At 44.7% G+C, this 20,821-nt stretch overlaps 2 protein-coding genes across 3 annotated transcripts; both read right to left on the bottom strand.

Moving 5' to 3' along the window:
- Nucleotides 1–1,550: 1,550 nt before the first annotated feature.
- Nucleotides 1,551–12,970, bottom strand: nlk1 (nemo-like kinase, type 1). Of its 2 annotated transcripts, XM_044051159.1 has the most exons (13): nt 12,637–12,970; nt 12,263–12,346; nt 11,059–11,506; nt 10,854–10,983; nt 10,717–10,772; nt 8,936–9,042; nt 7,141–7,226; nt 6,796–7,005; nt 6,530–6,631; nt 6,147–6,233; nt 5,773–5,971; nt 5,074–5,167; nt 1,551–3,866 (listed from the first exon to the last, which is right to left on the bottom strand). In XM_044051159.1, the coding sequence occupies exons 3-13, from the start codon at nt 11,364–11,366 to the stop codon at nt 3,818–3,820; spliced, it is 1,428 nt and encodes a 475-aa protein (XP_043907094.1). In that variant the 5' UTR covers nt 11,367–11,506; nt 12,263–12,346; nt 12,637–12,970; the 3' UTR covers nt 1,551–3,817. The 2 variants fall into 2 exon arrangements, with proteins under 2 accessions (XP_043907094.1, XP_043907093.1); XM_044051158.1 differs by lacking the exon at nt 12,263–12,346.
- A 719-nt stretch (nt 12,971–13,689) lies between these two features.
- Nucleotides 13,690–20,634, bottom strand: LOC122785659 (myc-associated zinc finger protein). The gene is made up of 8 exons (XM_044051555.1): nt 20,018–20,634; nt 19,374–19,524; nt 18,782–19,170; nt 17,960–18,204; nt 17,205–17,268; nt 16,540–16,711; nt 15,769–16,177; nt 13,690–15,634 (listed from the first exon to the last, which is right to left on the bottom strand). The coding sequence occupies exons 1-7, from the start codon at nt 20,051–20,053 to the stop codon at nt 15,849–15,851; spliced, it is 1,386 nt and encodes a 461-aa protein (XP_043907490.1). The 5' UTR covers nt 20,054–20,634; the 3' UTR covers nt 13,690–15,634; nt 15,769–15,848.
- Nucleotides 20,635–20,821: the final 187 nt, after the last annotated feature.

Below are 20,821 nucleotides of genomic sequence, written 5' to 3'. Positions count from 1 at the left end.
CAAGTACAACATGGGCCGGCGACCAACATGGCATCCTTCCAAGGCTCCTGTGGCCACTGCTTATGTACGAGGTCCCCTGGACAACTTCCTCAGGAGGTGGCCGTCTGTCTCCGGGAGCTAACTGCCAATTACATCAATCGTAAACGCCATGATGTTGCACCAGTGATGATCAGGCTGTGCGACAGGCGAACAGGTGGAAGTGGGTGGAGGCTGGGCCTGCGAGTCATCACCCGAGCACAGGACCGGAAAGGGATGGTGCAGAAGGAGATGGCCGATGGAGCAGTTCCAGGACGCTGGTTCTGCTGTCGAGCCCCATCGAGGTTTGGTCGTGACTCACACCTGTGAAGTCAACAGGTCTGAATCCTGCAGCTCCGCCCTCAGTTGAAGGCGTCTGAGGAGAGCGACGTGCGGTGGCCGCGATACACGCCATCATTTAAAGACTAAAGAGGGTTTCTGGGATTTTTCAGCTTCTTTAATGTGAATATTGTCTAGTTTCTCACGTACTGAAGTGAAAAAAATCACTTCTTCCTCATGTTGTCACTGAGTGAGTCTATGACTGCTTCTCAGCAGAGGGGGGCGCTGTCGCTTTTAAACCTTGCAAATGGTGATAAGCAGAGGAAAGACGTGAGGAAGAGGAAACATTATCCAGTGTCCGTTTATTTATTCATTCACTACTTTATCTCTAAACATTTTTTTTCTCTTTTTTTAAGAAATTCAAGTATTTGTTGGGACACAAAAGTCAGAAAAAAACAAAGCCAAAACTTTCTGCTAAAACAAAGACAAAAACATCAGTTTCATATGTAGAATATTAATAAACACATCAAGTTTCTTTTCACTAAAGAAAACAAGTCTAATCTCTACAGAGGAGCAGCTGAGAGTGAAAACTAAAACATGGAAGGATTCACGAACACGAGCAGACGACAAAACAACCATCGAGTCCAGAGACAGAAGTTCGCTTCCTTTGCTCGTTAACGTCAGCGTGGACTCAGCAGTTCCATGGATTAAAGGGACAGTTCAGGGATTTGTTTGAACTATCCCTTTAATCCACCCAGTGGAACACGTCCGTATGCAGTTACAGATTGTTCTGTTACAATAACGGTTTCATCTGTGGTACCAGAGTAATGGTACAGTATGGGCGGAGCTAGACCCAAGACAGTCAGCTGATTGGGCAACGCCCTGCGACCGGTGTCTGTTCTTATACAAAGCTGCCACGCCCACACCCCGCCTACACGACACCCCGCCCACCAAAGTAGTGACATCAGTCAGGTACGCGAGCCTGAACCAGGACTGTACCATTCCAACTCAAGTGTACCATGATGGAAACAAGGCCACACCAACATGACCTGGGGGCCACGGCGTGTCCAGTCTGACCAGCAGGGGGCGGTCATGTTATTATATCACCATGTTCTACAGTGAAATTACAATAACTATAAAAACTGATAAGAACATTTCACGCAATTTATATATAAACGTCATTATTTTTTACTTTTTCTATGACTATATATATATATATATATATATATATATACACATATATATCATATACATATATATATACATATATACACACATACACACACAGAAATAATAAAAATGCTAAACTTGCTTTAGCAAACAAACGATCACAACTTTTGACTCTGGACTCGATAAAAAGGTAAAATCACAAGAAAGAAAAAGGAATAATAAAAAGAAAAAAAACTCCCTAAAGATAAAATTCAATTGAAAAAAAAAAAAGACCAAACGTCCGTTTCCGACATCGTCCGCGAAATCAACCATTGCACAGCATTTAAACCAAAAACTCTCCGCGGGATAATAAATATACACATGCAGATATACACTACTCTGATCCTGGAGGGGGAGGAGCTAGAGGTGCTGGGCAGGGCCCTCAGTGGCAAAAAAATCGGATCCACTTGGCAGCAGGAAGTGAGGAGCCACAGGAACCGAAACCAGGAAGCAAAGGTTCCTTCACCTCTCATGAGGTTCAAAATAACAGGAAATAAAACCGCGTCACGTTTCCTTTTTCTTACGTTCTTCCTTTTTTCCCGCAAACGTCCGGCACCGTTAGCACAACTTGACGTTTTTATGTAAAAGTTCCTGAGATCCTGAAAAAAAGGTTCCCGGCAAAGTTCCTGAAGTGGAAAAAGAGCCAAACTTCTCGTGGTCACGTAAACGCTTCTACGCAGAAATAAGAAAATGAGCGACAGACGAAACCTGAACATTTAAACCTTAAGATGACTTCAGCTCACGGACTTGTTACTTCACACCTGAGCGTCTTCGGAAAACACGTGATCTCGTGTTTTCTCGTGTGATCTCGTGTTTTCTCAAGAGACTGACTCACATTGTTTAATGAACATTTAGTTATAGGTTTATCAAACAAACTGTAGCGTCAACAGCTAAAACCGTTGGTAACCACTTTTATTTTGAAATAAAAACACAGCACATTTGTCTAACCTACTTTTAAAATTTAAGCTTTTTTTTCATTAAAAAAACAAACAAAAAAAAATTCAATCCGCAGTGATTCTGAATTGCTTGTAGTGAAGTGGGCGTCGACAGGTAACTGTCAATCATCTCCTCACAAACCTCCGCAGATACAACGGCATCTCTTTTTACAGTGTAGAATCTCATCTCAACACTGATCATTGACAGCTGACATCTGAGCCCCAAAACTCAACCAGAAGAAAACTAAAAAACAAAACAGCAGCATTTCATGGACAACATGGTTATTTTCAAACCTCACAGCGACTCAGCGCGGCGAGAGCGACTCGGCGAGAATGACTCAGCGCGGCGAGAGCGACTCTGCGTGAGCGACTCTGCGCGATGCTAAACGAGGTATAACAGCGGTTCAGACGTGAAGGGAGGAGTTCCCCAAACACAAATCCCACAAACACAGAGAGGGGGCGGAGTGAAAGTGGTGGGGCGGAGACATACACTCTTCAACAAACACTCAATAAATTAAGAAATTTACAAAACAGGAAAAACGATTCCTCTTCCTCTCCACTGACGCCCAGCAGGGCAACTTGAAAGGTGTGTTCAAGCGTTCATGTGTTCACAGGTTCATGGGTTCACGCTGAGGTCGAATGTTACACGTGGAGGTCGACAAAGAAACCACAAAAAAAACAAAGCAGCTAAACTTTTCTAGTTTTGGCAAAACACGGGTTTTAAAACGGTGAAAAGACAGAGGAATAATCCTGTTCCCGACTTTTCCTTTCCGACGTCCAGCTGTCGTCTCCGTCTCGTACGGAAGAAGTCGCAGTAAAAAAAAAACACTGCCAGAGGAGAGTGGGCGTGGTTAAAACCTGCTACATCTGTTACGTTGCATTATTAGCGCTGCGTCAACGCACAAAGGCAGAGAGCAGCGGGAACACAGTGAGCGACGCTTTCTGAAAAGGTGATTTTATATGCTGATGAGGATGAGGATGAGGATGATCCGGTTCCTCAGAGTGATCTGCCTTGCCTTGTTGTTGAACCTTATTGCACAGAGCTGGAATGACTCAAAACCAAAAATCAAAGTGGATAAAGAATGAAACGTCTTTCTCACCGTCTCGCTCGTCCTCGAGCAGCGTTAAAAAAAAAACAACAAGAAAAAAAAACTTTTAGAATCCAGCACCGAAAACCTGGTCGAGCGTCAGAATCCTAGCAGGAGATTAACAACACTTCTTCAATGTCAGGAATCGTTTGTCGGGAAAAAGATTTGAGGATTTTCAGAGGGAGCTTCTTCTTTTTTTCTTTTTTTTTCTTAAATCTCCTCAAACACTTTGTTTTATTGTTTTTTTAAAGAACGGAGAAGCAGACGAACAAAGTGCTCGGAATCATCTGCTCATCTCTCCTCCTTCCTGGAAACCTTGGACGAGTGCCACGCCGTGGACCTGCACACACACACACAACAGATTCATTATTATGTGAATAAAATGAGATTAAATTAAATGTTTCTGTCAGATTATCTCTTATATGAAGAGTCACCACTTTTTGTCTTTTCACAGATTTTTCTAACATAACTTTCCATTTATGTTGTGACAACATTTTCATGTTTTTTACAAAAGATATTTTTACATTGTTATTTAACGTCTTACGACTTTTATGTTGGTTTTTAATGTCTTACGAAATACTTTTTATGTTTGTTTTTTAACGTCTTACGAAACAGACATTTTTTTCGTTGTTTTTTAATGTTTTACAAAACAGAAATTTTTTTACGTTGTTTTTAACATCTCACTGAAGACATTTTTACGTTGTTTTTAATGTCTTACGAAACAAGGCATTTTTTCGTTGTTTTTTTAAACATCTTACAAAGAAATTTTTACGTTGCTTTTAACGTTTTACAAAACAGAAATTTTTTACGTTGTTTTTTAACGTTTCACAAAACAGACATTTTTTTACGTTGTTTTTAACATCTTACAGAAAACATTTTTACGTTGTTTATTAATGTCTTACGAAACGGACATTTTTACGTTGTTTTTTAATGTCTTACTTAACAGACATTTTTTTACATCTTACGTAAAACATTTTTACTTTTTTTATTAATGTCTTACGAAACAGACATTTTTACGTTGTTTTTTAATGTCTTAACAGACATTTTTTTACGATGTTTTTCAACGTCTTACGAAACAGACATCTTTGCGTTGCTTTTTAATTTCTTACGAAACAGACATTTTTACGTTGTTTTTAACGTCTTACGAAAACAGAAATTTTTATGTTTAACGTTTTACGATGTTTTCTAACGTCTTACAAAGACATTTTGACGTTATTTAAACATCTTACGAAACCAAGACATATTTCTGCTGTTTTTTAAACATCTTACAAAGACATTTTTACGTTGCTTTTAATGTCTTACAAAACAGAAATTATGTCAATTATGTATCATGATATTTTGACCAGTTGAAATCACTGATTTGCTCTCTGGACTTTGGTGTGGGAGAGTTTCCAAGCTTCCACAGCACAGTTAGCTCTGACTGTGTCACTACAATAGCAGTACTGTCCCTTTAAAACACCACAATAACGTTGAAAAGGTCTCTGACGACGACAGACAGCAGTGATGACTCTGGAGGCAGGGAAAGCAGAGAAAGAAAGAATCCTCACCTGATGAAGGTCTTGAAGGCGGCGCTCTGCGGGTTGATGCACAGCGGCACACGTTTGCCCTGCTGATGCTCCGTGATGAAGCGGTGGATTAACTCTGATGAGATGAAGAGAATAAACTCAGTTCTGTAGCATCACAGCCAACATTATTATTAATATTAAATATTCTTAAAGTATTAAAAACGATTCAAAGTTAGGGTTAGTGTGCAGTGGTCAAGTTAAGTGACTTCTTAAGTGACTTTTTTTGTTGTTATGCTGCGTTCACACTGGACACAGCGCAACAGTATTACAAACAAAGTCAATGCACAGACGGAATACTCAATACTCGGCCGAGTGAGTGTGTTCAACTTTCTCTGGATGGCGTTGCATACTCGCCAGCGTCCAGGCTCCGCTCGGGGAAACGCATTATTTTTGTGGGTGAATACTTGGACCTCTACGATGTTTTTTAACGTCTTATGAAACAAAGACATTTTTACGATGTTTTTTAACGTCTTTTGAAACAAAAACATTTTTAAGATTTTCTTTAACGTCTTACGAAACAAAGACACTTTACGATGTTTTTTAATGTAATTATATTATTAACAAAAACACTGAACAGATTTTTCAATAAATAGTTGCACCCTTATTTCACTTCACGATATAGATTTTTACATCTGAAAAATGACTGAAGACAGGCTTGTGTTAGTTCCGTAGTAGTCGAACCTTTTCCCTGCCACACGGACAGCAGACTGTTCTCGTAGCTGTGGCTGAACGGACGCTCGGCCACCGGCTCAAAGTCCCGCGTGTAAACTCGGCCGCTGGGAACAGAGTAGCAGCACTGACACATGCAGGTGTGGTAACGCAGACGCCCTTCGTCCAGGTACGGGTGAGACAGGGCGTCGCTGCCAGAGATCCTTTTAGCCTGGAGGAGGAAATAAATGTGAAAAACATACACAAACATCTATTTAGCAAAACTAACAGGACACAAAAGTACTGCATTAACTATTCACACACTGTTTGTTCTTCACGTAACATTATTTGTTAACTATCAGACTGAGGAGCGATATTTAAGTCGCGATATTGTGGCTCAAACTCACCGGATCAAAGACCAACATGCGACAGAGCAGGTGCACGGCCTCGTGTGTCGCTCCGTCTGATAACATGTAGAGCACCGACAGCGACGGCTGAGGACAAGGAAACAAAGACGACCAGAGAGTCTGATTTTATTTAAATCATAATATAACTTTAATGTCATTTATCAACTGCCTTTACACTTTTGATCTATTTTTAGTAATTCAAAGCAGTTTCTGTCATTTTTCACCTTCTTAAATGTGAACATTTTTCAATTCAAATCTGATTTATAACTATTGTGATGCTGTAATCAGTCTGAGTGTTGAGTGTTTGTTTCTCTGGTTTTATTTTGCTGCTCATTTAATGGCGGTGGACTCTGTGGACTCTGTGGACTCTGCGTGACACGTACCGGTTTGTGTGGCCCCCTCAGGATGTGAGCTCGGGCTCCTTCACAGGCCAAGGCCAGGGCCGACAGAGGCGGAGTTCCCAGCAGGTCTGTGATCAGGTCCAGCTGAAGGGACAGAGGTGAGACAGTAGTTTAGTAAGGACACCTTAAGTTTACTGAAAGCTGACTCCTGCTAAATGTCCATGGGAAATATCCCAAATTGGAAATTTTCCATGGGAATGAATGAGAACTAGAAAATATTGATATTTAAGGAGCTGACGTGGTGTCACCTGCTGAATCGGGCTCTGAGCCTGGAAGAGGATCCGTCGTCCCAGCAGCTCTGCGAAGATGCAGCCCACTGACCACACGTCGATGGCCGAGCCGTAGTGTCGACAGCCCATCAGCACCTCAGGCGCTCTGTAATACTGAGTCACCACCTCCTGAGTCATGTGACGTGACGGGTCAGGCTCCTCCACCCGCGCCAAGCCAAAGTCACAAATCTGACCACAGACAGAAGAGAAGGACGTGTGGTTTCAGCAGCAGCAACACACACACACACACACACACACACACACCCACCCACACACACACACGCACACACGCGCACAGACAGACAGCATGAGTGGCAGGTTTACCTTGAGCAGACAGTTGCTGTTGACCAGCAGGTTTCCAGGTTTGATGTCTCTGTGCAGGATCCCAGCAGAGTGCAGGTACTTCAGACCTGAACCAGAAAGAAAGTCAAGTGTCATGTTCCACGTTCATCCGACATAAAACTGATGTAACTATCGTCTCACTGAGCTCACACTCTCACCCACATGGAAACCAGTGTTTTGGGTCTCAGAGTGAGAACAGAGGATACAAACATACACTACTTGGCTCCGCCTCTCTCTTGTTCTAACATTCACTGTCTCTTGTCTTTGTTTGTTTTAGTGTAAAAATAGACAATCTGAGAGATTTATTCCAGGATCACTGGTTTTATGTCATGATAACTTGTTTAATGTTTTCATTCACATTTCCATCATCTCCATGGTGACACGACTGATGTCATGTCCATCATTTGTTTACAATGACTAAGACCTTCATTTAAATAAACCAGTCAACTGTAAACTAAGTGTAAAAAGAAGAGGTGTCGGAGAGTCAATCTGACCTCTGACCTCCAATAACACTTATTCTGTAGCGTGGTACCAATGAATACGGTCACATGACCGATGAATAAGGTCACATGACTGATGAATTAGATGAATAAGGTCACATGACAGATGAATAAGGTCACATGACAGATGAATAAGGTCACATGACTGATGAATTGATGAATAAGGTTAGATGAATAAGGACAGATGAATTAGATGAATAAGGTATGAATTAGATGAATAAGGTCAAATGACCGATGAATAAGGTCACATGACCGGCGAATAACACATGAATTAGATGAATAAGGTCACATGAATTAGATGAATAAGGTCACATGACCGATGAATAAGGTCACATGACTGATGAATTAGATGAATATGGTCACATGACAGATGAATTAGATGTATAAGGTCACAGATGAATTAGATGAATAAGGTCACATGACAGATGAATTAGATGTATAAGGTCACATGACCGATGAATTAGATGAATAAGGTCACATGACAGATGAATTAGATGAATAAGGTCATGACAGATGAATTAGATGTATAAGGTCACATGACCATGAATTAGATGAATAAGGTCACATGAACGATGAATTAGATGAATAAGGTCACATGACCAATGAATTAGAGGAATAAGGTCACATGACCGGCGAATTAGATGAATAAGGTCACATCGAATAAGGTCACATGACTGATGAATTAGATGAATATGGTCACATGACAGATGAATTAGATGTATAAGGTCACATGACTGATGAATAAGGTCACATGACCGATGAATTAGATGAATAAGGTCACATGACCAATGAATTAGAGGAATAAGGTCACATGACTGATGAATTAGATGAATATGGTCACATGACAGATGAATTAGATGTATAAGGTCACATGACTGATGAATAAGGTCACATGACCGATGAATTAGATGAATAAGGTCACATGACCGATGAATTAGATGAATAAGGTCACATGACCAATTGACTGATTGAATAAGGTCACATGACTGATGAATTATATGAATAAGGTCACATAACAGATACAAACACACTTGCACCACAGAGTTGTTGCCGTGGTTACATTTTTATGATGCACGTGGAGATGTCCCGTGCTTTGCTAACCGCTCATAACACCGCGCGCACACAACATATTTCTACACCGGTGATTTCAGAGAAGAGGGTGGGAGCAGCAGCTTCACGTTAGTGGGAGGAGCTAATGTGTCATCGTGCTAGAGTGGCTACAAACACAAGCCTCGCCACAACAGCAAACACAACAAACTGGGAAAGTAGCCGCTCACCTCGGAGGATCTGGTAGAGGAAGACCTTGATGTGGTCGGTGGTGAGAGGCTGAGGAGACACGATGACTTTGTGGAGGTCGCTCTGCATCAGCTCTGTTATCACGTAGCTGCAGGACAGTTTATGTCAAGGAAAAACACGACTGACCCACTCTCACTTTACAGAGGACACTAGTTCATGAGAAACATCAATTAGCTCTGCAGTGATTGTAATGGAACGAGACATTTGAGAACACTGATGGTCATTTTACAGACGCATGAGTCAATTATGAAAGTGGTCACTAGTTACAGCACTAAAGTAAAGATTGTTTACTCGTTTGGTTCCTCACATGTCAGATACACTAATGCCTTTCGATGAAAACATTCATTTTTGTTTTAATGATTAGAGACATTCTAATTAGAAACATTTGGCAGCGGCACGATTACTAGTGCTATATGAATAATAATCGATTAATGAATGCAGTGAAATATTCACCCGAGTGAACATGTCGTGACGAGACACTAAATTAAGACTAAAAACCAGGACACGAGGGATGATGAAGAGAAACTGGGACAAATGATGTGAGAAGACGGTGGACGTGTGGTGATCTTATTAAAAGGAATAGTTCAGGGCCTTCAGTAACAGCGCTTTGACATCATACAGTTCTAGCACGACTGTCGTTTTCCATGACTTCATAGCCCCTCCTCCACGAGGGCGGAGTCATCACAGAAGCGGCGGTGCCTCAGCCTGAAATACCAGTGAACGTGGTCACGATCTCCAAATCCAGACTCCTCTGTTCAATATTCACATTTTACACATTTACTTTGCTTAATGTCTTTTTAACTCTGATCTACAGTTGGACATTGTCGCTTTGACGCCGCGCTCACGACAATCTCTGAACAATCAGAGGGATTTAGGATTATAAGTGGATTTTGAGAGAGGAAATAAACCCCTGTTCTGAACCTGTTCTCAATGCCTGATTTTAAAAATCTACAAAAAGTGGGCAGGGAGTTATTGGTGAGTGAGCAGCGCAGGGGGCGTGACAAAGTGACTGCAAGTGCAAATCGCAGCAGCTTGCTGTGGTATGTCCAGTGGCAGATCAGAGCTGCATTTAGCGCTTTATGGGGGTTTTCTCGCACGAAAATAAACTGTAAATGTTGTAAACACATCGAACAGAGAAGTGTTTCTACCGAGCGAATAAACAGGGGCATGCTAAGCTCGCGAGGACTCTTTCTGTGATGTAGTAAAGTGAAGTACGATGTGGTGTCATCACAGGATCGTTTGCTCTAAAAAGTAAACCGGATGTTTTACTTTCCTACTTCCTCTCCCGCTCGTGCTTGCTGAATTTATGCAGCTCTGCTGTGTCTCTGGGGGCGTGGCCAGAGGAGGAAGGTTAGTGACGGAGAACCAGGACAGTGATGACAGTCCGGTAAGAGCCAGCCAATACAAACATTCATATCTAATGGGAGGTGTTAATCCAGAGAAGGCAGCACATACATTTAAATACTTTACTAACATTACTATATAAACTTATACACTAGTTTGAAGTGGATTGGGGGGTTTAGTTAGTCTTAGTAGATTTTGGAACTTTAAGTAGATTTCTAAGTCTTTTTAGCTTTGATCAACAGTTGGACATTGTTGCCTTGACATTGCGCTCATGGCTCTTCAGTGATGACACTCTGACCAATCAGAGACCTTCAGTCTGATGACGTCACACTGGCTCAGCCGAGCGTCGTCAAAGAAACATGAGTGTACCGTGGAAATGCGTGGTTTGTGTGGTTGTATACGACACAGACAAGGATACATTTCCTCAAAGCAGTCGATTTGTGGGGGCTGTAAAATGTCCAGCGCTGATAAAACCTGAGAAAGAGGGTGAAAAAAGGAAAATATGAATGAAATGAAAAACTTTCTTCCTGGTGTTCCTCGTCATGTGGTCATTACATTGTCGTGTTTGAAGAAGCACAGCATCCGCAGCTCTCTGAAGACCCTCTTACAGGAGACCAGGTTCTGGAAGACGTTGGGCATCTTCTTCAGTGCCACCTTGCGTCCGTCACGGGGATCAGTCACTGACCTGCAAACATCACACACTTCCTCTTCAGCATTTCACAACGACACAGTTTTCATTCAGCCATGAACGACGACTCACCACACGACACCAAACGCCCCGTAACCAATGGGCCGGTCCGGCTCCATCTCTGCGGGGCTGGGCACCTCGCTGGCCGGGTTGCTGTAAGGCTGAGGCACTGCCGCTCCGCCACCCGTGCTTCCTCCAAGAGCCGTGGGGTGCCGAGGGGTCCCGGCTGGCGCGGTGGGTGCGGTCAGGCACGGCGTGGCGCTGAGGCCGGTGGAGGGGGCTCCGCAGGAGGAGTTGACGCAGAAATACTTGTGGCCCAGGTCAGAGCCCGGGAACAGGTCCCCACAGACGTTCTGTCGGCCCGCGCCGTGAAATGCCATCCTCCACCACCGAACCCCCAGAGAGTCCGCTTTGACTGGCCGGTACCAGGCTGCTGCTACTTCTGCTGCGTTAGGCGTGGAGGAAATGCCAACCCTCACTCAGCATGACCCATTATCACCGTCATCCTCACCACCCGGGTCTGTACATACAGGGAATACGGTAATATTTCAAAACTCTCGCCGCATGTATTAATGCCCAGACATACAGTATTCTTAAATAGACTTAACAAGTTTTCATTGAATTCTGGAAAACAAACATTCCAGAGAGTGTAAAAATCTAATTAGAAACTTCTGAATTAAGCAGAACTACATTATTATGTTGAGTCTGACTCCTTTAAATCAAGAAGACTTTACACGCGTGTCGTTAACTTAAATAACGAAAGTAGGGGAAATAAGTTTGACATATGAAAATACACGGCTCAGATCAAATGTCATGATTCTCCATTTGCGTCTGTGTTTCATCTAAGTGATATCGGCATGTATCGATATATGCGTTTGTCTCACAATTCTCGTTCATCGTTTGCCTCGTCTTTTCCGTCAGTCATTCTTGATGCAGCGCCACCTCAGGCAAGGAGGGGAACACGTTATTCGTTTCCACTATGAGACTTGCAACGATCAGGTGTGAAAACCTTTTTAAATCAGCAGTAAAAGCGACACTTTGCTCCTGCAAGTTTTTTGTTCGTGTTTTGTCTTTGTACTGCGAAGTTGGTGTTCATGAAAGATGCTTTAAAAATCGAATCGTTATTATTATAATAATATAATGAATGAATAAGTCTCGCAGTGAATCGAGTATCTCACTGTATCGCAACATAAGATAACATAGACTACATGATACTGTGGTGTAGTCGAGTGTCCTCCGCCCTGATAACAAAGCAGTTCACAGTGATCACACTCACTTTAGCGGTTCTTAACCGGGTCAGTCGAACCGCTCATTCACTCAGCTAACCGCTAACAGGTACCGTCCGCGACGACTCCAAATCCTGCAAGAAACAAACGTTAAACGCGGCGATAAACCCGGTTGTTCGGTGTCACGACGGTTCTTCATTCGCACAAACAAATGCGTTCATGTTATTGTCGTAACTTTGCTTTAACTGTTGCTTTACAACAGCTAGCTCCCCTGCTAACCAGCTGTTAGGGCTAACAGGTTAAAGCCCCGCTGTCCGTCCGTCCGTCTGTCCGCCTGTGACCCACATTAACACACTCGCTGGTTTAAAGAGAGCCACGCGTTAGGGTAAAAAAACAGGGATGATTTAAAATGAAGCAGACTTACAAAGCGAACGCGGTCAAATCGACGAGTCCACGAGCACGAGAAGCAGCACCAGAGGACGTCCGTCACCGGAGCTCCTGCCCCCGGCTCCTGGAGCTAGCCGGATCGTTAGCCACCAGTTAGCTGTCCATCACGTCATAAACTACGCCACCAAGGAGCACTTTACGGCGGGTTGTTTTGTTTACTGGACAGAGTTCGGTCCACTCGGTGCGTTCAACAGACAGCGTTACAGTGACGGTTAACGTGAACAGCCGCGGCTCTGGACACTTACAGCGGTGGCAGCTGAAGCTAACAGGCTAGCCTGGAGTAATGGCGGAGGAGGAGGAGCGTGAGAGGCGGGTGGGGGAGGGGCGACGCTCTTCACTCCGCTGTAAACAAAGCTCACGGCCGGAAGCTGCGGAGCCGGTGTGGTTTCATTTATTATAATTATAATAATGATTATTATAATAATAAGTAGAACATTCGGCAGTAAAATTCCGATGGTAGGAAGTATTTAGACAAATTTGTGTTTTTGTGAACTCAACCAAGAGACTTGCAGCTGGTCGTACAAGCCCCTCCCCCTCCCGGATGTCCCTCCCCCCTTCCCAACACCAGTTTCTAACTGTTCAAAACAGTTAGAAACACTTTTAAACAGCGTGTTTTATAGTTGTCTGACAGAGAGTAAATGTTTGGTGTGTGAGCGTCAGACTTTCAGCAGCTCCCACATTTACCTCTGTGACAAACGGCTGTGAACTGACATAGAAACGAGAGTTTTAAAATCACCCTCATCTTCATTTTTAAAAAACTCCAGAGCAGAGTTTTAACGTGGGAGTGAATGAGAGGTTTGAGCAGAACTCTCTGTGCTTTTAGGTGATTTTAAGAAAAAAACTTGTGAGCAGGAGAAGTTTGTCTAGAGGTTTTTGTGAATATTTCCATGTGTCACGCTAACGGCGCAATACACACTCATTATAAAATCGGAAAAAAAATAATACAAAACTCAAACTGCGATTGTTTAAAAAACATAATATGTATCAACATTAGTTACGTGTAACGTACACAGCCTTCTGTCACACATTATAAACAAAAACTGGAAACATTTTATTACGAATGAAAATGCGACAAAACAAATAAAATACACTTCATAGGAAAAAGATTCTGTTAGAAATTCATTTACAAAGACCTTTAGCTTGAGTTACTTTTAAAAACCCAGTTCAGTTTCAGTTTTTTATGATATTATTATTATTATTTCAGTAGACGGAAAGTTGTATTTTTTCCATTTTAGTTTGCATTACTTCGTCAGTTTTTCGTGAACCATAATAATCTCGGTACCAGGAGAAGAACAAAGCTACAGCTGCACGATGGAATCCACACATGCATTTCATCGCCTTTAATACAGCAGCAGCAAGGGGGCGCTGTGCAGTCAATATGCACAGCCACATAGAAATGTGTCACCATGGTAACGACCAAGTACAAATCAGCGTCAGGTAAAATCAAAGACTATGAAGCAGAGAAGTGATGCACGTTCACCGTCCACGAGGGAATACACACACACACACACACACACACACACAGAGCTGGGCCGCATTCCATTTCTGTCAGAACTGGGAACAGGAAGTGACCGCTGCCACTGTCGGGGCCAGGTACTGAAAGGGTTAACGCAGGATTAACATGTAACTTATTAAAACTTTATCAGATACAGATTTGACAGCGACGACAGAGCTGAGGTTCTGCAGACGACGTCACGCTCCAGACTCCGCTCAGGGGCACACGGTGGTGTAGTGGTTGGCACTCTTGCCTTTCTCCCACAGTCAAAAACATGGTCACTCTAACATGCTGTTTTGCAGGAAAGTGAAGCCGCTCCGGGTTTGCGAGTTCAGTTCCCGGGTTTTCAGCCGCACCCCGACACGGGAAACTCCCACTTCTGACGACAAATGGAACGCAGCACTCGTGTCTGTAACAGCGTGCTGTGAAGAAGCCCCACCCCCAAAACAGTCACAATCGTCTTCTTCTGGTTTTGCTGTTGTCACATGACCTCGGTGGCTCCGCACAAAACATGGACCTGGACCTAGACCTGAACTCAAACAGGGTTTGTACAAGTGGCAGCCATCTTGGAACTGGAACTCGGGGGATGTGAGGATGTCCACTCGAGTTCAGTGGACACAGACGCATGGATGTAGAGACAGATGGACACAGGTGTCTCCATGTGTCCTGAGAGAAGTTTGATGTTTATGCAAAAACAGAAGAAAGCAGGAAGTGGGCGGAGACTTTTTCACAGCCGCTTATCGCTGTTTGTCTTCATCAGCTGTGAAGGACGTGGAGGACGTCTACAGCTCGGACCACGGCAAAGCTTCATAAATAACCACCGATATCACGGAGAATAAAAAAATTTAAAAACATCCACCAACTTTACAAAAGCATGACGGCCGAGCAGGAAACTCACTCTCAACCAGCAAATACAAACATTTCACTGCGAAGCCATGTCAATAAAAATACACGTTCATTTTCCTCTGTGAGTGAATGATTCCTCGGTGAGAGCGCCCCCTGAAGACAGAACAGGAACACGACAGATTCTAACCACTCGTCCTTAGATTCACCTCATCAACGTCAGCTGAAGTCCATGGACGAAGACGGACGTTTAGTCTGTCTCACAGTGAGATAAAGACGTGGACATGTGACGCGAGCAGTATCCATCCATCACGAAGTTCAAACGTCTTATTTTGTCACTTCGGCACTTGAAAAACTTTGTTCCGATTGACCTCAGTGACACAGAGTGACCACATGAGGCAGCAGAGGACCAGCTGCTCCTGTGTGTGTGTGGTTTACAGACGTCACGTGACCGTGTTCTTAAAGACGTCGCAGAGTCTTTGGTGAAGTGGCTAAAATCTGTCTAAGTCTCCAGTGTCCACTGGGGGGCGCCGGTGTGTCAGTGCCTCGGACAACAGTTAAAAATAAACCTGAACTATTCCTGTAGTGAATGAAAAGGGGCGTGTGGTTGTCAGGTGTCGTCATGACGAGGAACAGCCTGTAAGAAAACAAACAAGCATCAGTGAACTCTTGACATCACAGGACGCCCCCTGGTGGAAGGCTGCTGTGTGCAGTGCTCTCAACAATCCTCCGAAGTATGGGAGAGGGAAGAGCAAAGAGAGATTCACACACCTGGTTTGACAGCTGTTGAGTCCCCGCCTCCACCAGTCCCTCCCGCCCACATCCCCCCCTCCCCCCCTCCTCGCGGTGTGCTAGCTGTGAGGCTGGGGGGTGATACTGGAGCAGTCAGTAACCAGCAGTCCCACTGAGCTCGCAGCACTGGACACGGTGACGGCCACGCTGGTGGCGACGACGGGGCCGGTGCTCGCGGGGTCAGCGCCGAGGTCGCCCTGGTTGGCGTGGGTGCCCATGTGACCCTGGAGCTGCGTTGCCGTCTTACACTGAACACCGCAGAGCTGACAGAGCAGCACGCCGCCGGCCCCCGTCCCACCGAAGGCGCCACGCCCCCCGCCGCTCTCCTTCCACTCCTGACCGTGGTGTTTCTGAGCGTGAACACGCAGGTAAGTGAGGGTGGTGAAGCCTGGAACACACACACACACACACACACACAGAAATCATAAACTCTACATCACATGATCACGTCTGTAAACCGCTCACTCACACACACAGGAGCTGCTGCTCCATTGCTGCCTCGTGTGGTCACTCTGTGTCACTGAAGTAAATCTGAACGTTGGATTTCAAACACTGAAGTGACAAAATAAGACATTTGAGCTTAGTGATGGAGGCAGCAGTGGATCAACAACTCCTGTGTGTGTGTGTGTGTGTGTGTGTGTGTGTGGGAGAGTGAGCGGTTTACAGACGTCTGTTTCCCTTTAAACACATGACTGTGATTTGATTGCACATTCAGAGGAGGAGGATGAGGGTGTAGCAGCAGTGACTCACTGCGGTTGCACAGGTGACAGGCGTGGTGCTGTGATTGGTTGTGGACTCTCATGTGATCAGTGATGTAAGCGGCCGACAGAAGCTTCCCACAGATGTGACACGGAACTTTCTCCTCGTGACGGATCAGATGAGCTCGGAGACGGTCGCGCGTGGCAAACGCCGACGTGCACGTCTGAGGGAAACACGGGACAAGACATTCATACCAACAACTCACCTGATCGGAATTATTCATCCAATATTAGTAAATACGCTGTGAGCTCCCTCTGGTGGTACATGGAGGAACATCAGAAACACTGTTATATTCAAAAATATTCACATTTAAGAAGCTGAAAAATCGATTTTTCCTTTATTTTTGACCACTAAAGGTCAGATCACCATCGCCACGGCAACATGACGGACATATCAGGGCTGACTCTTCGAGGTCAAACTTCACGACATAAAAGTGACCGAGGAAACTAGAGTTAGGCCACGGTGCATTCATGCGTCTTCTACTGCTGTATCCTCCACATGAGGGGCGTGGTGTCAATGTCAGCTGACACAGGGCGAGAGGCGGAGTCTCACCCTGGACAGAACACAGTGTTTGAATTTTCAAACGCTCTCAGAGTTACAGAGTTACGTCGTGTGTGTGTGTGTGTGAGAGATTGGTGAAGTGGTGAAGGTGTTACCGTGCATTTGAAGGGTCTCTCTGTCGAGTGAACCTGTCGAACGTGACTGTTGAGATGATCCGGTCTGAAAATACACAAGAACATATGTGTGTGTGTGTGTGTGTGCATGATCCCGCCCACATTCAACTATAAACAGTCAAACAGCTGATCATCGTTTTCTGTGAGTGTGTGCGTGCATGTGTGTGGTTGATTGTGTGTCTGTGTGTTCTGTGTGTGTGTGTGTGTGTGGTTGATTGTGTGTGTGTGTGTGCGTGTGTGTGTGTGTGTGTGTGTGTGTGTGTGTGTGTGGTTGATTGTGTGTCTGTGTGTTCTGTGTGCTGTGTGTGTGTGGTTGATTGTGTGTCTGTGTGTGTGCGTGGAGTGTGTGTGTGGTTGATTGTGTGTCTGTGTGTGGTTGATTGTGTGTCTGTGTGTGTTCGTGCAGTGTGTGTGTGTGGTTGATTGTGTGTGTGTGTGAGTGGTTGATTGTGTGTCTGTGTGTGTGTGGTTGATTGTGTGTGCGGCGTGAGTGGTTGATTGTGTGTCTCTGTGTGTGTGTGTGTGTGTGTGTGTGTGTGTGTGTGTGTGTGTGGTGTGTGTGTGTGTGTGTGTGCTCTGAAGATGTCGCAGACTTAAAATGACGGGATTCTTCACTTTTTCTGACACACACACACACACAATCACACACACACACACACACACACACACAGAGACACACAATCAACCACACACACACACTCTTCATTATTAAAGCAGTGGGAGATTTGATGTCAAACCTGGAGAAGGCCTTGGCGCAGTGAGGACACACGTAGGGCTTCTCCACGCCGCCTTGGTGCGAGCGCACGTGATAGCTCATGCGGTCTTTCCTCTTGAAGCGCTGCTGACAGATGGGGCAGGAATACGGCTTCTCGTCCGAGTGCGAAAGCCGGTGCCGGTTGAGGTGATAGACGTCTCTGAAGGCCTTTCCACAGGCCTCGCAGGCGTGGTTCTTCCTCACCTGGTTGGTGTTGGGATTGGGATTCTGTGGAGAAAAGATTTTGTGACGTGTGAAGATGAAACCTGAGGAAATTAAACCAAGAACTGTGAGTGCTAGACAATAATTCACTTTTCTCACTGTCCACGCTTTGTTTTCCGTCATAAACTCATTCCACACACACACACACACCAGAGAGAGAGAGTGCGCCACCTACAGAGGCAGAGTCACACATACAATATGTCCATCTTGTCCTCCACATGTGATCGTCTTAATCAGACTACGACCTTAGTCTGGTTAAACGGTGACTGTGTGGGATCTAAAGGTGAGACCGAAAAATGATTCGGAAACCACATGAAACCACAAATGATTAATAGAAGAAGAACGTGAGTATTTCCTGCCTCGATCTTTAAATTCATAACATGTCTGTAAATCAAACTCTGTCTGAATCTGAGACTTTTCCTCAAACTTCTTGTCAGAATTCTTTTCACAGCGGACATTGAGCTTGCAGCTTTGTCCACTTCCCTCTGCAGACTCAGTTTATAAACTTTTTAAATGTTAAAAACTGAACCTGTTCATTAATAAATGTATGAATTGATCGCAGTCCTTTATTGGCTCCACCCACCTGCTCCATGGACCCGACAACAACAACAGCTGCTTGGAGGGGTTGCTGCGGCGCAGCCATGGTTACGGTTGCCGGGGCAATGGACACAGAGACTGGCTGAGTTTCCTGGTTGTCGTGGAGACTGGGCTGGGGGACGGAGTCCGTGGTGGTGGTGGTGGTGGTGGGAGGAGGAGGAGGGGGCGGGGCCTGTGGGGGCAGTGTGAGCTGGAGGAGGGACAGCGGGACCGTCTGCTTCTTCGCTCCCTCCTCTTTCTCCCGGGCGACGCGGTCCTTCATGCGAACGCCCGTGTGCACAGACTGGTGGCGCCGCAGGTTGTAGCTGTTCTTGAACTCTTTGTTGCAGGTGGAGCAGATGTGAGCCGGACGACTGGGCTTCACTGGAGATTTGACTACAAGACAACATCATCTTCATCATCAGCATCATTATCAGCATCACCATCCTCACAATCATCATCACCATCTTCACCAACATCATCTTCATCAATATCACCATCACCATCACCAACATCATCATCTTAATCATCACCATCATCAACTTCTACCTGAAGCCCCGCCCTGTGTAATAAAAGTCCCGCCCCCTTGCTTTTCTCACCAGGTAGCGGCTCCTCGCTCAGCGCCGCGGTGTCGACGGTGGACGGAGGCGTCACCATATGTTCAGCTGACGGACTCTGAGCCGAGTCTGTCAGCTCAGGCAGGAGCTCCGCCTGAAGAGGCGTGTCAGACTGGCTCTGAGTGGGCGGAGTCTGTCACAGCCAAAAAAAGTAGTTAAATGACTAGAAAGTAGAAAATATTGACATTTAAGAAAAAGTAAAAAGTAGAAAAAAAAGACAAAGTACAAAATATTCAAACATGATTTGAGTTTGATTTACAGATATGAAATTACAGGAAATGTTCACATGTTCTTCTTCTATTAATAATTTGCGGCAGACTCGACACTAAGGTGTGATGCTGCCCTCTACTGTTGAGAAATCGAACAATGATCCCGGTTTAAATTTAATAACAGAATACATTTGATATTTGTGCAATAGCAGCGGACATTTAGCATAAAACTAAAGTCTAAACTAAATAGTACTGTTGCATCATGGGTATAAATTGTACGCAAGTGAACTTTTTTTTAGCTAAATACTGCAAACATTTTAACTTTCTCACGTCACTCACTTAAAATATTAGTGATTTTACTCATTGATCATTAAATTCAACACAACTCTCCACACACACACACACACACACACTGACCTGAAAGAGGAAGTTGCTCCAGGAGGAGTCCATCATGAAGGAGAGCCAGGCAGGGAGCTGAGAGAGCGTAAGGCAGCGAGGGGGGGGGGAGAGACCCCCAGAGCCCGGGAAGAGGAGCTCGAAACACCGCAGCAGTGAAAATCCAGCCCGGGGCTTGCGCTGCTCTGCTCTGCCTCCTGCTGCCCGGGATAATTACTGCAAATGCAGAAGGACTCCCAACAACGGCACCAATTATCAATATTGTTATTCTAATTAATGAGTTTATAACGACTTATGGATTCATTGACGAGATATTTCTGCTTTTGTAAACGCGACAAAATGGATGATGTCCTGCTTTAATGGTGTATTGTATTCCTTTATGTCTGCTGTAATAAAAGCAAAAATAAATACTCATTTTAATGGAGGAGATGGACGCGAAGTCCGAACGTGCTGCTTTTATATCATTTGTTTCTTTTTTGCGGTAGCTCCGAAAAGGCCGCAGCCGTCGGATTCCAAGCCTCGGTGTTGCGTAGAGTTCGTCGCCCAGCTAAAGAGCTCGAGGTCGGCCGCACTCCGTGACTCCGCCCCGGTGTTTGAGTCGACAGGATGATGACATCTTTCTGTTTTTTTTTTTTTTTTTTTTTCAAAGCCTCTCCCTCGCCCTCCCTCCCTCTCGATCTTTCTTCCCTTTCTCTTTTTTTGATCGCTTCTTCACCCCCTCTGTCCCTCTCCGCTTTAAAGGGAAAGTATTCGGTGTGTGCTCCCTCCGCTCCTCCTAGTGGAGCCCGTCTCCTCCTCTCCTGTCGTCGCGTCCCTCTCGCCCCC

The sequence above is a fragment of the Solea senegalensis genome, linkage group LG19, assembly GCF_019176455.1.
Source record: "Solea senegalensis isolate Sse05_10M linkage group LG19, IFAPA_SoseM_1, whole genome shotgun sequence".
Lineage (NCBI taxonomy): Eukaryota > Metazoa > Chordata > Actinopteri > Pleuronectiformes > Soleidae > Solea > Solea senegalensis.
The sequence above is the reverse complement of the archived record's forward strand: the minus strand, read 5'-3'. Positions and strand labels throughout refer to the sequence as shown.